The sequence below is a fragment of the Cetorhinus maximus genome, chromosome 7 (genome assembly GCF_964194155.1).
Source record: "Cetorhinus maximus chromosome 7, sCetMax3.hap1.1, whole genome shotgun sequence".
Classification (NCBI taxonomy): Eukaryota; Metazoa; Chordata; class Chondrichthyes; order Lamniformes; family Cetorhinidae; genus Cetorhinus; species Cetorhinus maximus.
Genome location: NC_135885.1, coordinates 23,468,612 through 23,483,618, shown reverse-complemented (window position 1 = coordinate 23,483,618; position 15,007 = coordinate 23,468,612). Strand labels below are relative to the sequence as shown.

At 43.6% G+C, this 15,007-nt stretch overlaps 1 protein-coding gene across 4 annotated transcripts in view; it reads left to right on the top strand.

The window, feature by feature from the left end:
* The window catches only part of LOC144682648 (CRACD-like protein), a 199,855-nt gene extending 187,796 nt beyond the window's left edge, over positions 1–12,059 (top strand). For all 4 annotated transcript variants that reach the window (XM_078545197.1, XM_078545199.1, XM_078545198.1 and 1 more), the window contains 2 exons: positions 5,681–5,825; positions 8,181–12,059. In XM_078545197.1, the coding sequence (XP_078401323.1) occupies positions 5,681–5,825; positions 8,181–8,344 (309 nt within the window). In that variant the 3' untranslated portion in view covers positions 8,345–12,059. The remainder of the gene's footprint in view (positions 1–5,680; positions 5,826–8,180) is intronic.
* Positions 12,060–15,007: the final 2,948 nt, after the last annotated feature.

Sequence of the window (15,007 nt, the reverse complement as noted above, 5' to 3'; positions counted from 1 at the left end):
ACATTTTGATCTACATTAAAAGGGAATAAGCAGGGTTTCCCACCAGCAACTCATACTGAAAAAAATATTCCTTACGGGTAAACAACGGCTGTCATTTTAATTTATTTCTTTGTTTTACATTTTGGATAAGGGTCCAAATGACCCAGATTCGTACACATGTTTTCAGGTTCCTGTGGGGAAACACACGCTATCATTTTACACTTCTCTTCAGCATAAAGTGGTCATTTTGCCTTATCTACACACGTGTGCAAGTAAACTGAGCCACACAGCTACAAACACAGATTTTATTACTTTTTAATTCATTTTATTTTAAATTGAAACTCAAAAGGCATGAGCAGAAGCTGACCCAGGTATTAAATAGAGGAAACTGTCGTGAATGATGAGACAATGTTTTTCAGCAGCTTTATATCCTCCCACTGATTGCCCTGCAGTCCGAGCTCAATGAAAATGATCAGTAAGACTGCTTTAAGATTTTTTCTTATTCATTCTCGGGATGTGGGCTTTGCTGGTTGGGCCAACATTTATCCCCCATCCCTAGTTGCCCTTGAGAAAGTGGTGATGAGCTGCCTTCTTGAACTGCTGCAGTCCATGTGGTGTAGGTACACCCACAGTGCTCTTAGGGACGGAGTTCCAGGATTTTGACCCAGCGACAGTGAATGAACAGTGATATATTTCCAAGGCAGGATGATGAGTGACTTGGAGGGGAACTTTCAGGTGGTGGTGTTCCTATCTACCTGCTGCCCTTGTCCTTCTAGATGGTAGTAGTCATGGATTTGGAAGGTGCTGTCAAAGGAGCCTTGGTGAATTCCTGCATTGCATCTTGTAGATGGTACACACTGCTGCTACTGTGCGTCGGTGGTGGAGGGAGTGAATGTTTGTAGATGTGGTGCCAATCAAGCGGGCTGCTTTGTCCTGGGTGGTGTCAAGCCTCTTGAGCATTGTTGGAACTGCACTCATCCAGGCAAGTGGAGAGTATTCCATCACACTCCTGACTTGTGCCTTGTAGATGGTGGACAGGCTTTGGGGAGTCAGGAGGTGAGTTACTCATCACAGGACCTAGCCTCTGACCTGCTCTTGTAGCCACAGTATTTATTTGGCTATTCCAGTTCAGTTTCTGGTTAATGATAGCCCACAGGATGTTGATAGTGGGGGATTCAGTGATGGCAATGCCATTGAACGTCAAGGGACTATGGTTAGATTTTCTCTTGTTGGAGATGGTCATTGCCTGGCACTTGTGTGGCGCAAATGTTAGTTGCCACTCATCCGCCCAAGCCTGGCTATTGTCCAGGTCTTGCTGCATTTGGACATGGACTGTTTCAGCATCTGCGGAGTTGCGAATGATGCTGAACATTGTGTAATCTTCAGTGAACATCCCCACTTCTGACCTTATGATGGAAGGAAGGTCATTGATGAAGCAGCTGAAGATGGTTGGGCTGAGGACACTACCCTGAGGAACTCCTGCAGTGATGTCCTGGAGCTGAGATGACTGACCTCTATCAACCACAACCATCTTCCTTTGTGCTAGGTATGACTCCAACCAGTGAAGAGTTTTCCTCCTGATTCTCACTGACTTTAGTTTTGCTAGGGCTCCTTGGTGCCACACTTGGTCATATGCGGCTTTGATGTCAAGGGCAGTCACTCTCCGCTCACCTCTTAAGTTCAGCTCTTTTGTCCATGTTTGAACCAAGGCTGTAATGAGGTCAGGAGCAGAGTGGCCCTGGTGGAACCCAAACTGGGCGTCAGTGAGCAGGTTATTGCATTTGTGTCTTCTACAAAGCTACTATTCTATGGAAACCATGTTTTGTATAATACAAGTAGTACAATATTTGTCTGAATGTCTCAATCAAGTTCACTGTCTAGCATGGGTTCAGGCTTGTGATACAGCACAACTACCTATAAAGGTAAGGTAAGAATGATTGTCCTTGACATCAAAGCACCATTTGACTGAGTGTGACATCAAGGAGCCATAACAAAATTGAAGTCAAAGGGAACTTAACTTATTTCTACACTTGTACATCTCTTACAGTACTTGTGGTAAGTTCCCAAATGTCCTTTGTCTTTCTAACATGTGTCACTGACCATTAGAAGCTGAAAGGAACAGAAACCCAGACAGTTGGAGCACTATCAAATCTGAGTGGAGCTTTGCCTTCCAGTTAATTTGAGTTGACTACACCGACCTCGTTTATGTGGTTGCTATATATTAAATATGACGCCTGCTCCAAAGTCAGCTGTTAATTTCTGCAGCTCCCTACAAAAAATCTTCAATGTAAAGAGATAAAATCAATGCTGCTGTCAACTTGCAGCAAAGTGGAAATCCATCCACACAACAATTGCTTTTAACTTTCGCAAAATTTTAATAATTTATCACAGAGCCAAAATATTCCCAACCCTGCTGATCTTTATAAACTGCACAGCTCTTTTGAAATTAACTTTCATTCCTGGCGAACAGAGACTGCTTGCAAGTGGCAACCCATCAAGATTAAAAATGTTTTACATTCCCAGGAGCACATATGAGTCTCCTAGGGTTTGGGGCACTGGTGCCGCACTTTAAAATGAGGACAGGAAGATTAATATCCTTTTCTCCTCGAACTTTTCAGCCTATCAGAACAGCTCTCTCTAACCTAGGGAATCTGGCTTCCGAACAATCATTTTTAGTGAAATACAGCCCGAGGTTAGCAGCCATTTGAAGTATGCAGGCTCTCATTTATACTGCACAACTTGTTAGAGCACGATTATTGATTGACATTATAGAGCTTTTAATGAGGAACACAACATAGGGGAAATTTGGTGTACAGTCAACTCTTTCCAGGCACTGGGAGGGAGTGGTTGAAAAGGAGGCCCTGCTTCCCATGATGATGACACGAGCGGCGTTAGTGGATTTCTTCTCATGTTATTATTGCAGCATATGGTTGTTAGTCTTCTGCATGATTGTGGCCCAAGTGGTTTTAAACAGGAAGATATAATATATTCAAAACAAAAAAAGAATTACCTGGAAAAACTCAGCAGGTCTGGCAGCATCGGCGGAAAAGAAAAGAGTCGACGTTTCGAGTCCTCACGACCCTTCAACAGAACTGAGTATAGTACAATATAGAACTGAGTATAATATAATATATTGATTTGTAACAATATTGTTCTTGTAATATTGCAGAGCAATTGTATATTAAATGACAAGCTATTAATACAAATCTGGTTTTCTCAAGTTAATTAAGCCTGACCATCATTTCTAGGCTATGAACTTCCAATTGTCCCAAGAACTCTTAATTTTTGGAAGGAGGGTTTTCTATCTTTATGCTGCTGAGCTGCCTTGGGCGGCACACATACATTTCTGTCCCTATCTCCTAGTTATTAACTATCCCATCAGACTGAGGCCACACTACCACCTCATGATGAGCTGCCTATGAAGCATCCTAATCTTCTCGACCGCCATCGCTGTCTTACAACCTTGTTATTGTCCTGTGGAAGGCCGCCCTCTTATCTCTAAGTGTTTGGTTCTGTGCAGCTTGTTTGCAAATGAAACCTGTTATCTGTAAGTTCATTTTGTCGTCTCAGGATCGAGCATGTCACGAGGACATTTTAACTTGCTGCCTGATGGGAAAATGGTCAACTAGTAATGGTCAATAATCAGACAAGCAACATGCCTTCATCTTTTAATAACTGTCCCAATCATTTTGGCCATTGATGTCCTGTACATCATGCGGACTCAGGATTCTAAATCATGTGTGTGCAACCAGTTTTATGGCACATGTCAGATAGAATAAACCTTCACACAGGGATCCAATGTTAAGATTAGAAATTACCGTATGCAGTGTTGGCATTTGAAAACTTAATGTGTTTGCTTAGCACTGCTTTGATTAACATGTTAAAGGAGGAAGTACCCATGGGATTAGTAATAGAAATGCAGTATACACTTAATATCACACGCTCGTTTCCAGATGGTATTTGCTTGTCTTTTTTTCTTCTTCCTTGTGAGAAAAAAATAGTACATTCCAGCAAAAGCAAAATACTGAGGATGCTGTAAATCTGAAATAAAAACAAAAAGTGCTGGAAAAGCGTAGCTGGCCAGGCAGCTGTCTGGAATCTTCTGCCCCTGCAGGAGGTGAGGAAGGAGGCGGGCAAGCCTGAAAATTTGGGACCAATACCCGACACCTTCCCGCCTCCACAGGAAGTAAGTTCTGAGCGGGAAGTCCCGTGGTCAACCTTCCTGCCCTGCCTCCACTTGAGTCCCTTGATTTGCCAATTAACAACTACATAAGGGCCTCTCCCCACTTCCACTGCCACCTCCCCAGCTCCAGGCCGGCCTGCCGACATGCGGCCTGAATGATTGATAAAACTGCGCAAATTCATGTCAGCTAAAGGGGTGGGTGGGGGACGAGCAGGGTGGTGTCCTTTGATCTGCACTAATCTGTGCACGATCAAGGGCAGGGGTGTGGCCGCTGACAGCTCCCCTGCCTTTGCTGCCAACCCCCACCCCGTGAAATCTCGCCATCCACCACCCCCACCAACAGCACTTACTTTTTTCTTGGGTCACTTCATGTTCTTGGGACTCCGGGGGAGGGGTGTTGTTCCAGCAGCATCCACAACCTCCTCTGTGGTGCTGCTGAGTGCAAGAGCTGCCGGCCTCTGATTGGCCGGCAGCTCTTGGTGGGTAGGACATCGCCTTCCAGGGCCCTCAGTCTGGAGGAAGGATTGCTGCTGTCCACTTAACTGCCTGATGAGCAGAAGATATGGTGGGCCTTCCTCCTGAGAGTCAACATAGGTGTCTCACCACTTTTTCAGGCAGCGCATGAGACACCTCCAGAGAATGAAAGATTCCACCTGATGCTGAAGATCGAGATGACCTTTAATACAATTCTACTTAGTGTTACACCAGTATACATTTCTACTTTTACATTTTACACACAAAGGGCTGAATTCCTCCCCCCCCCCCCGCCCCCCCCTTCGGGGGCGAAGTTGAAGTTGAAAGGCGGGCATGCACAGGCACGCTTCCGATCGGCGCCCCCAATTGCCATTTTACGTGGGCTGGTCAATTAAGGCCCGCCCAGCGTGACATCCGCAGGGAAGTGCTATGCGCTTCCTGTGCAGGCGGGGGGAGGAATCCCAAAATCGAGAGTGCGCTCTTTCGCGCATGCACAAGAAAGAGCGCGCTCATCTCCCTGAGGCTAAGTGCAGCCTCGGGGAGATCGGCTCTAAATGTTAAAAACCTAAAATTAGAAAAATAAAATTTCCCTAACATGTTCCCTCAGGTGACAATGTCACATGAGTTGGGACATGTCCATAATTTTTACAAAACCTTTATTAAAATTTAAAAAAACCTACATGAAAGCTCATCCCGCCCGTGGATGAGGTTTCATGCTTTTCCTAATTCGCGCCGGGGTCCTGGCCTGCCCGCCAACCTTAAGGTTTGACGGGCAGGTCCTTTAATTGTTTCAATGATCCTGTCAATGGCCTCAATTGGCCATTGACAGGTCGGCGGGCCCGCAGCTGATTTCGCTGCACCCCCACTTTCCTGAAAATTTAAATGGAGCGCGGTGAATCGGGAGTTCCCCCCCCCCAACATCACCGCTCGTCATTTTACACGTTGCCCGCTTACCAACGCGTAAAATCCTGCCCAAAGTATATGACTTTGCCATGCAAAATTGCAAACTCCATTTGCGTTCATATGTGTTTCTTTTCTTATCAGGAGACCTTAAAGTCACCAACTGAACTCAAAAGCGGTCACCATAAGCCGTTGTCTTCTTGCAAAGCTCAAGACTGCAAACTGGAACTAAAGTCAAGTGTGGCAGAGCCTCAACAGAGAGTTTCTCCCATTCCCAGTCCTGTGACAGGTAAAACTGGAGACACTTATACAGTACATTTAACATAAAGATCATGTCACTGTCGGCAGTAATCACTGATAGGCATAAACAGTATAGTGAAGGTTCACAAGATTGGTCCCTGGGATGAGAGGATTGCCCTATTATGAGAGGCTGAGTGAATTGGGTCTATACTCAATGGAGTTTAGAAGAATGGGAGGTGAACTCATTGAAACGTTCAAGATTATGACAGGGTAGACACTGAGAGGTTGTTTTCCCCCCCTGCCCGGCTGTGGAATCTATAACAAGGAAGCACCGTTTCAGGATAAGGGGCTGATCATTTAGGAGTAAGATGAGGAGAAATTTCTTCACTCAAGGTGTTGTGAATCTTTAGAGCCCTTTACCCCAGAGAGTTGTGGATGTACCATCATTGAATATATTTAAGGCTGAGATAGACAAATTTATGGTCAGTCAGGGGGTCAAGGGATGTGGGAAGGGGGTGGGAAAGTGGTGTTGAAGCCCAGGAACAGCCATTATTGAATGAATGGTGGAGCAAGCTTGATGGGCCAAGTGGTCCACTGCTGCTCCTATTTCTTCTGTTCTTTTGTAAATGAATACAGACAGGAAGAGAGCAATTAGGAGAGTTAACCAAAGGCTTGTTGAAGAGATGGTCATTCAACAGTTTGTTAAAGGAGGGAAGAGAGATGGAGGAGATTAGGGCCTTGGTGGCAGAAGACTCTGCACCTGTCTGGGCTTAAAGCGATTTTAAATTTGATCTGTTGTAGGCCAGGGAACCATTGCAGATCCATGAGGACAGTAGCTGTTTTGCTTAAGTTTTTAGTTTGCAGACGGTAATGGATAGTAGAGCGTTAGAATGCTTGAGTTTGGTGAAGACGTACAAGAGTTGACGGAGCAGAGGTAAATAATATTAGAGTGGAAGCCAGCTTGTGGTGGAAAAGATATGTGCCAGGGTTTTCCTCGCAAGCTCCGGGACCCCAGTGTCAGTGTCAAATGGGGGTCAGAGTCTTGCACTGTGTGGGGAACTGTCAGCTGGCTGTGATTTTCACCAAATTAGCCAAATAGTGGCCAAAGGGAGGGCTCGCTGTCCAATTAAGTACGGCAAGTGGCGCCTCCAGCATTGCAGAAGCAGCAGGCTACCTTTTCATGTGAGAGAGGGAGAGGGCACCTCAAGATGGAGATGTCCTCTCTACAACTTTTTGAAATATTTAGTAAAAAATTAACTCGGCACCCAGGACACCATTGTGGAGGTCTGGCACTGGGAGCTGGGAGGCCATCTCCAGGCAGCCAATGCCTCGAGGGACCTGCAGACTGACAGGAAAGCTCCAGTCGGGCTCTGACAATAGGCCTGAAGAGGCCTTTAAATCTTGCTTGTGGTCTTGTGATTGGCCCTGCCAATCCTGTCTTCAGGAAAATGGCCTGGGTTACAGGCTAGAGCTGGCAAAACAGCACACCTGCCCTTCTCCGTACTCACCCCTATTGGGTACTGAAAATAAGCTTGAACAGGATGTCACAGATGCAGATAGTCTGGTTGAGCTGATATAGTGGTTGGTAAGAAGTGGAGTTTGTTGCAGGCGGTGAAGACTATGGCTTCAAGATGTTGAACAGGAGAAACTTGTAACTCATTGGCTGCCAAGAATGCTGTAGCCCACAATTGGCCCATGCTTGACCCCTTCCCCACTCAGGCCCGAGCCACTGGCTGGCTTAGCATGGGAACCAGCCAATTCCCCACCTTCCCACAATCGCCAATGTTTACTGGTGACAGCCAAGAAATCTAACCCCAAAAATCATTTGGGCCTCCCAGTGCCAGTTTTGGGCAGAAATCAAATTCTCCCACCACCAGAGAGTAGGTGCATACAGACTAGCGATGCAAATAAAAATATTCCTGCTAAAGCCTGTGGTAAGTGGAACTGGAATAAAAATGCAGGACTAATATAGGGGTAATAAGTGATAATTAAGGGAATGCAGTATTAAGGATAGGGAAAGAAAAGCTGATTTTACTTAACAATGTTTTGATATTGTAAATCATAATTTTGTTTGGTATTTTGTACTTTTCCATTACTCCCTTTTACTAATTAAAGGAGTATTTTATAAACAGCTGTAATGTGACATACTTTGCAATCACAGTCAGGGAATCCATTTTTTATTATTGGTTTATTTTCCACAAAATTTTAAAGCACATTATTTACATAATTCTCTGTTCTTACTCTACATCTTTGCATGTCAACATATTTCATTGCATGTGAGGTGCTTCGTAATGTTACTAAAGAAAAGGCACTCGAAACTTGTAAACCTGTGTAAATAACTGAATTCCATTTTGCCTGACAGGTGTATATGTTTTTTTAAAGAAAATTATTACTTTACTTACAGTAAATAAGCATTCATTGGCAATGCCACAGAATACCAGTGACAAAGATGGAAGAGATCAATATGGCAAAGATAAAACTTCTCCTTCGTCCAGTCAGCCATCATGGATGGAACTTGCCAAAAAAAAGGCAAAAGCTTGGAGTGACATGCCACAAATAATCAAGTAGACTTCCACGTGGAACCTCGAAGTTTTACCTGGGACCCCCATAGCTGCTAGTTTTTGGGCATACATTAGACTGTCCATAATGTTGACTGACAATGAGTTAGAATCCTGTGTTGATGAAACGTAGCTCAACTTAACATCCTGTTGTTTTTGTGTAAAAAAACAAGAATAGGACTTTCCTCAGACTGCTGCATCTAGTGTGTGACAGCACCGGATTCTGATGAGGGGGTAATTGTGGTGGTGATCAGACAATAAGTGCAATACAGATTCCAGACTGCATGTAATGGCTTCTTGTCATGTTCCAGATCTACCTGATTGGGACAGTGTGGGAAGCAAGTGTCAGTTTTCTTTTTATATCTCCTAGTATGTGGCCATAGTTAAAGCATTGTTCTCGTTATTAACTTGCTTCATTTGTTTAGGGCACAGGAGGTGCTGTATGTTAGGGTGCAGTGTATGTTCAACAAAACTGAGAGGGAAGAGAATGTTGGCGCCTTCTGTCAAACACGCTTTTTTCAGATACATTTAAATTCAATTCATCCACGAGTGTTTTTGCTGAGAGAACTCCTAAGAGTTCTGCAGCATTGGAAAAAAAGCATGTTTTGGATCACCTATAAAAAGTTATGTTTGTATGCTTTTCAAGTTTTGCTAAATCTTTGTATTGACTTATCATTCTGCATTATAGTTCCACTATTGTTGAAACAAAATTATAAAATGACACACTAAAATGTGGGAAATATATATACACACACATTAGTTAATGTTTTATCAGATGTGTCTAGTGATGGATGTAATTTGTGCTTGGGTTTGCTTAGCATTTCACAATTTGGGTTTAACGTCAACGCTGGTTGTACTTTTTGCAAGGCAGGGTTCTGATTGGCATTGGGGCGGAAGTGCTGTTTTGTTAGATCCGCAAATCAGCTGAGCTTTTTTTATCCGCTCTCGAGTCTTGCTGCAGCTGCTGCTCTTCTCAGCGGTGTTGCTTAATGTCAGGATGTCCCAATTGAAACGGGATATTTAGGATGTGCGGATCAACGGGACTTTCAGTGGCTGGGAACATAAGAATCGCTAGATGAGAGAAAAAAAAACAAGACACTGTTCATCTCGGTAATCAGATGATACAAAGATAACAGAATTATTAACTATCACTTAGTCTACAACAGACCTAGACATGAAATGAGGAAAGTCCCCAGTGGTGGCGAGCTTTGGGAACCGTAACCTAAAGTCACCTGTACCTCCCAAGCATGTTACACTTATTGTGTATCATGTGGTTAATTAAGTACCCAACTAACTGTCTATGAAATCATTGGCACCATTATTAACTATTAGCAGATGCCTGACATCCTATTTTGTAAGGCCACAGTTGAACTCGTACAGTGTTACTCCCTAGCTGCAAGAGAATGTGCACATATATTAATAACGGAATTGTAACTGAATAGACCTACAGGAGGAGTGTGGTCATTTGCATAGGAAAATGTGTAAAACATTTTCCAAGAATCTTGTATCATAGCAAACTAATTATATTGTCCATGCCTGCATTTAAATAATTGTAACAATGCAAATTGCACTATATGTTTTAATCTTTAATTACTTTATCATATTCATATGTAGTGAGAACTTTAGTATGTCAATATGTACCTGCCAAACTATTTTCCTAAATTGCCAGAAGTTAACTCTCACTGTGATACAGTTGTGTTTGGTACAAAGAGTTAAATTGTTTTGGAACAAATCATAGACAACATGCACTTTCAAGAAGTGCTAAAACCATGTATCTTTAGTTAATAGATTCAGATCTTACATATTATCATCTGATAGTAGTTTCACTCCATATATCTATTGCTAAGAATGCAACTTTTAATAGTTTACATTATACTAATGCATTAAGCAATGGAAGTTCACTGTTCTGTCGATCACAAATTGAGTTTAGTAGTTTCCTTTCCTTACTCAACTTTTCCACTGATTTACATTTATATTTATGCCTGTTGGTACGCATATGTGTGTACCTGTGTATATATTTAGAGCGCTGTGTATAGCATCATGCACAGTATCTGATTCTGTTGTCATGCCATGTAACGTGCAGAATGAGTGTTTGAATTACTTTAGTCAGCTATTTGTGTGAGTGAGTTACTATTGAGAAAGTTTGAATGCTCATAATGCACTCCAGGGACATGTTTCTTTACTGTTTGTTCACTCTTAAATGAAGAAGTGTACGTCTTCCAGAGTGAATATTATTAAGGAGGTTATAGAATGAAAAATAGAAGCTTTTTTCCCCTTTTTATGAGAGAGGAGTCAATGTTAGAAATTTCTGTTGCATTTTTACATTACATAGGAATGCACAGAATTGCTAAAGACTAGTATAGTCCAAGTGACTGGTCCCAAAGTTCAAAACAAAATATACTATATACACTCTCTTTGCCTATACAGTGCTGCATTGTTGTCATGAGGCTCACCTATCATGGAAATGGTGGATCAATGGCAGAATCACATAATATGTCAGGGCATCGGTTCAGAGTGCTATAGAGAGGTGGGATGGGGGATTTCATCCCCCACTTATAGTCCAGGATTTTCCAGTCCCACCCACAGCGGGAACCGTCGTGGGCGGGAATATAACATTTGTGAGCTGGCCAAAAGTGCATTGACTTGTGGGGCTGGAAAATCTCGATAGTGTTACCTGCATAGCCACAGGGCAGTCCTGAGCTGAAGCCAGGTACATCTCCATGGGCAAATAAACAAAAATAATCAATAGTGGATTTATCTGAAAACTGGCCTCCCACACCTCATAGCAACTGATTCAGAGTCACATTGGCAAAGAGGCCCGGTAATGGAGCATCCACCTAACTCCAGGCTGCGTTTGGTGCAGGATCTAGAGAGACCAATGAAGATGAACTGGGAGAATAACTGGGAGAGTTTCCTATTTTTAAAAAGTATACTTTTAAAATAAGTGTGTGCAATATTGGAGTACAAACACATTGCGAATGGTTTAATGGAAAATTGTGGGTAAAGTGATTTTCAAATCGACTGAGGCCCTTCCATTGATGAGCTATCCCAGACAATTTTACCCTTGATATGTTCATATGATGTTTCTCTGCCTGCTATCATTTAATGGCCACCCCATCCCATTCAAAACAAACAGATGGACACCTCAGTTACAACAGCAGATGGTGAAATATTGTGCAAATGTATTACGGGTCCGAGCACTAATATGGCAACAGCAATTTCCAAGTCTGTTTAGTCCCCACACCTGCAAATGTAACTCTGAACTCACACTGGTTCACATAGATTGCACCCTTAGTTTATAAAGACCTGCATGAAGTTACTATTTATGCACTGAATTTTATAGTGCATTCTAGAAGGGATAGTAAATCCATTCAGGAATTAATCTAGTTTACTCAATAGTGTCCCATAGTGTTTGTTCTAAAATCCTGTAATGACAAACCTGTTAGATGCTGTGGGATTTGTGAATATTGCTAGGGGTGTGTGTTTTGAATATTTGATGTTTTTACGTTCACTTAACTTTGCCAATTAGATGTCAGCAAAGCTGGTACAGCTTAAAGGTCTCCAATCTGATGAGCTTGAACCTAATACTACTGTGTGATGCACCAGACTGTTAAACAGCCTTACCTTTGTGTTGCTAAATTTATACTACCTCTCCCTACTTTTATATTGTTAGAACTTCCTACTTGTTAATTCATGATGGAAATTAAAGGATTATTTTTTACTAATCTAAAGATGGCACTCTTTTTCGACTGAATGCAGTGATTTGAATACAATACTTTTTGCTAACAGCTTAAGTTTGCTTACGCAGCGTGGTAACACTAAAATTCAGTGTTGTTGCTGGGGTCTTAGCAAAGCTAATGGTGACCATAGAAAATTCCTTGTAGCTGCACTTAAGTATTGGATTTCAGTAAAGAGACGGGCAAGTGAAATTTTCCATTAAACTGTAAAACACGCAACACTACAATTCGATTTCAAGCTTTGTCCTTCCAAACTTTGGATGTGTTTGGAAAGTGAATTTTGAGCTCTAAGTTAACAGTACAATACTCCTGGTTACAGATATTGGTGGGAACAATTTCAGATAATCATTTGAAGGGTCCCATGAGAAGAGTGAAGGCAATTTGCATTCACACAGCACCTTAGCACTTCACTCTAGACACTCTATAGCACTTTACGGGGCCGGATTTAACTGAGTGCAGGAGTCCCTGCCACCCTAATTTAAAAAAACCGAGGGAGCCCACCTTCCAGAGTTGAAGCCGGACTTACGCCCTTCAGAAACAGGAAGTTCCCACCTCAGAGCTTCCAGCCAATCCGAGGCCGAGAGGAGACATGTGGCACTGGATCCAGCCTGGCAGGTGAGTTTGGGCCAAGTTGATAAGTCCCGGCATCAAGGGTGGGTGGCCAGGGTCGAAACAGGGAGGTGAGCCTGAAGGGGGAGGGGGGCGGTGGGGGTTACACGTTGGGAGGAGCCCTCTGATGGTCCCAGGGGGCTTGCTGGATTTAACATGCCCTCCAACACCCCCCACCCCCCCCAACTCTAAACTCACCAGAGGTGGAGCGTTGAATCCAGCCCATGAATGGCTTCTATTTTGAGTGCAGATGCTATGTGGGCAAGGGAGGCAGGTATTTTACATTCGGTAAATCCTACAAAGAGCTTTGAGATAAACAACCATCTTTTTGATGGAATTGGTTGAGACTGATAATATCTGGGACACAGGGAGATCTCCTGTCTTTTCCTTTTGTCAAGGGATCTATAACATCCCAATAAACAGACAGCCAGTTCTTTGGTTTGACATAGAAACAGAAAATGCTGGAAATACTTAGCATCTGTGGTGAGAAAAACAGGAGTAAACATTTCAGGTCTGTGACATTTCACCAGAAATTGGTTTGACACCACCTCTGATGATGCACCGCACTAGAGTACCAGCCCATTTGCCAAAATCCAAGAGTAGGGCCTCAACCCACAAACTCCTAACTTGGAGAATTGCAGAAGTCATAGTCATACAGCACAGAAACAGGCCCTTCAGCCCATCATGTCTGTGCCGGCCATCAAACACCTATCTATTCTAACCCATTTTCCAGCACTTGGCCCGTAGCCCTGTATGCTGTAGCATTTTAAGTGCTTATCTAAATACTTATTAAATGTTGAGGGTACCTGCCTCTACCACCCCCTCAGGCAGCATTTTCCAGATTCCAACCACCCTCTGGGTGAAAAAATTTTTCCTTAAATCCCCTCTAAACCTCCTGCCCCTTACCTTAAATCTGTGCCCCCTGGTTTTTGACACCTCTGCTAAGGGGAAAAGTTTCTTCCTATCTACCCTATCTATGCCCCTCATAATTATACCTCTATCAGGTCCCCCCTCAGTCTTTTCTGCTCAAAGGAAAACAACCCTAGCCTATCCAGTCTCTCTTCATAGCTGAAACACTCCAGGCCAGGCAACATCCTGGTGAATCTCCTCTGCACCCTCTCCAGTGCAATCACATCCTTCCTATAGTGTGGTGACCAGAACTGCGCACACTACTCCAACTGTGGCCTAACTAGCATTTTATACAGCTCCAACATAACCTACCTGTTCTTATATTCTATGCCTCGGCTAATAAAGGCAAGTGTCCGATATGCCTTCTTAACCGCCTTACCTACCTATGCTTCAGGCATCTATGGACGTGTACACCAAGGTCCCTCTGATCCTCTGTACTTCCTAGGGTGCTACCATTCATTGTGTATTCCCTAGCTGTGTTAGTTCTCCCAAAATGCATCAGCTCACAATTCTCAGGATTAAATTCCATTTGCCACTGCTCTGCCCATCTTACCAGCCCATCTATATCGCCCTGTAATCTAAGGCTTTCCTCCTCACTATTTATGACGACACCAATTTTCGTGTCATCTGCGAACTTACTGATCGTGCCTCCTATATTCACGTCTAAATCATTAATGGACACTACAAACAGCAAGGGTCCCAGCACTGATCCTTGCGGTACACCACTCATCACAGGCTTCCAAATGCAAAAATAACCTTCGACCATCACCCTCTGCCTCTTGCCACTTAGCCAATTTTGTATCCAATTTGCCAAATTGCCCTGGGTCCCATTGGCTCTTACCCTCTTGACCATTCTCCCATGAGGGACCTTGTCAAAAGCCTTACTGAAATCCATCAACTACACAACTAGTCACCACCTAGAAAAATTTAATCAAATTTGTTAGATATAGCCAAACAGACGACATTAATGCATGGGCCCTGATTTTATCACAGAGTGGGAGTGTTGCTTGCAAGGGGCCCAAATCTGCAACAAGCTCACATTATGAAGCCTGGAACCTGGCACTGGAAAGGGGATTGCCTACTAAGAATCCCTGTGCTTTCCACCAATTCCCTGACACCAGCACCGCCCCCCCACCCCCCCGCCCCTTGCCAGTGACCCCTCCCCATGACTCCCATCCCACCCTCACTTGCCTTTCTCCAGGGATCCCTGGTGAAGGACCATGTGAATTACCAGTAGCAGCCACCACTCTTGGTGGCGCTGCCAGTAGTGGAGAGCTTCCAGCCCCTGATTGACTGTCAGCTCTCAATGGTGGGATTCCTGCCCTATTGGGGGAAGTGCAGCAATTAAATGTCCCCCATGGAGTCAGGAGCCCAGGAGCAGGTTCCTGCCAAGTAGGGACTTAATTGCCTTGGGGCTC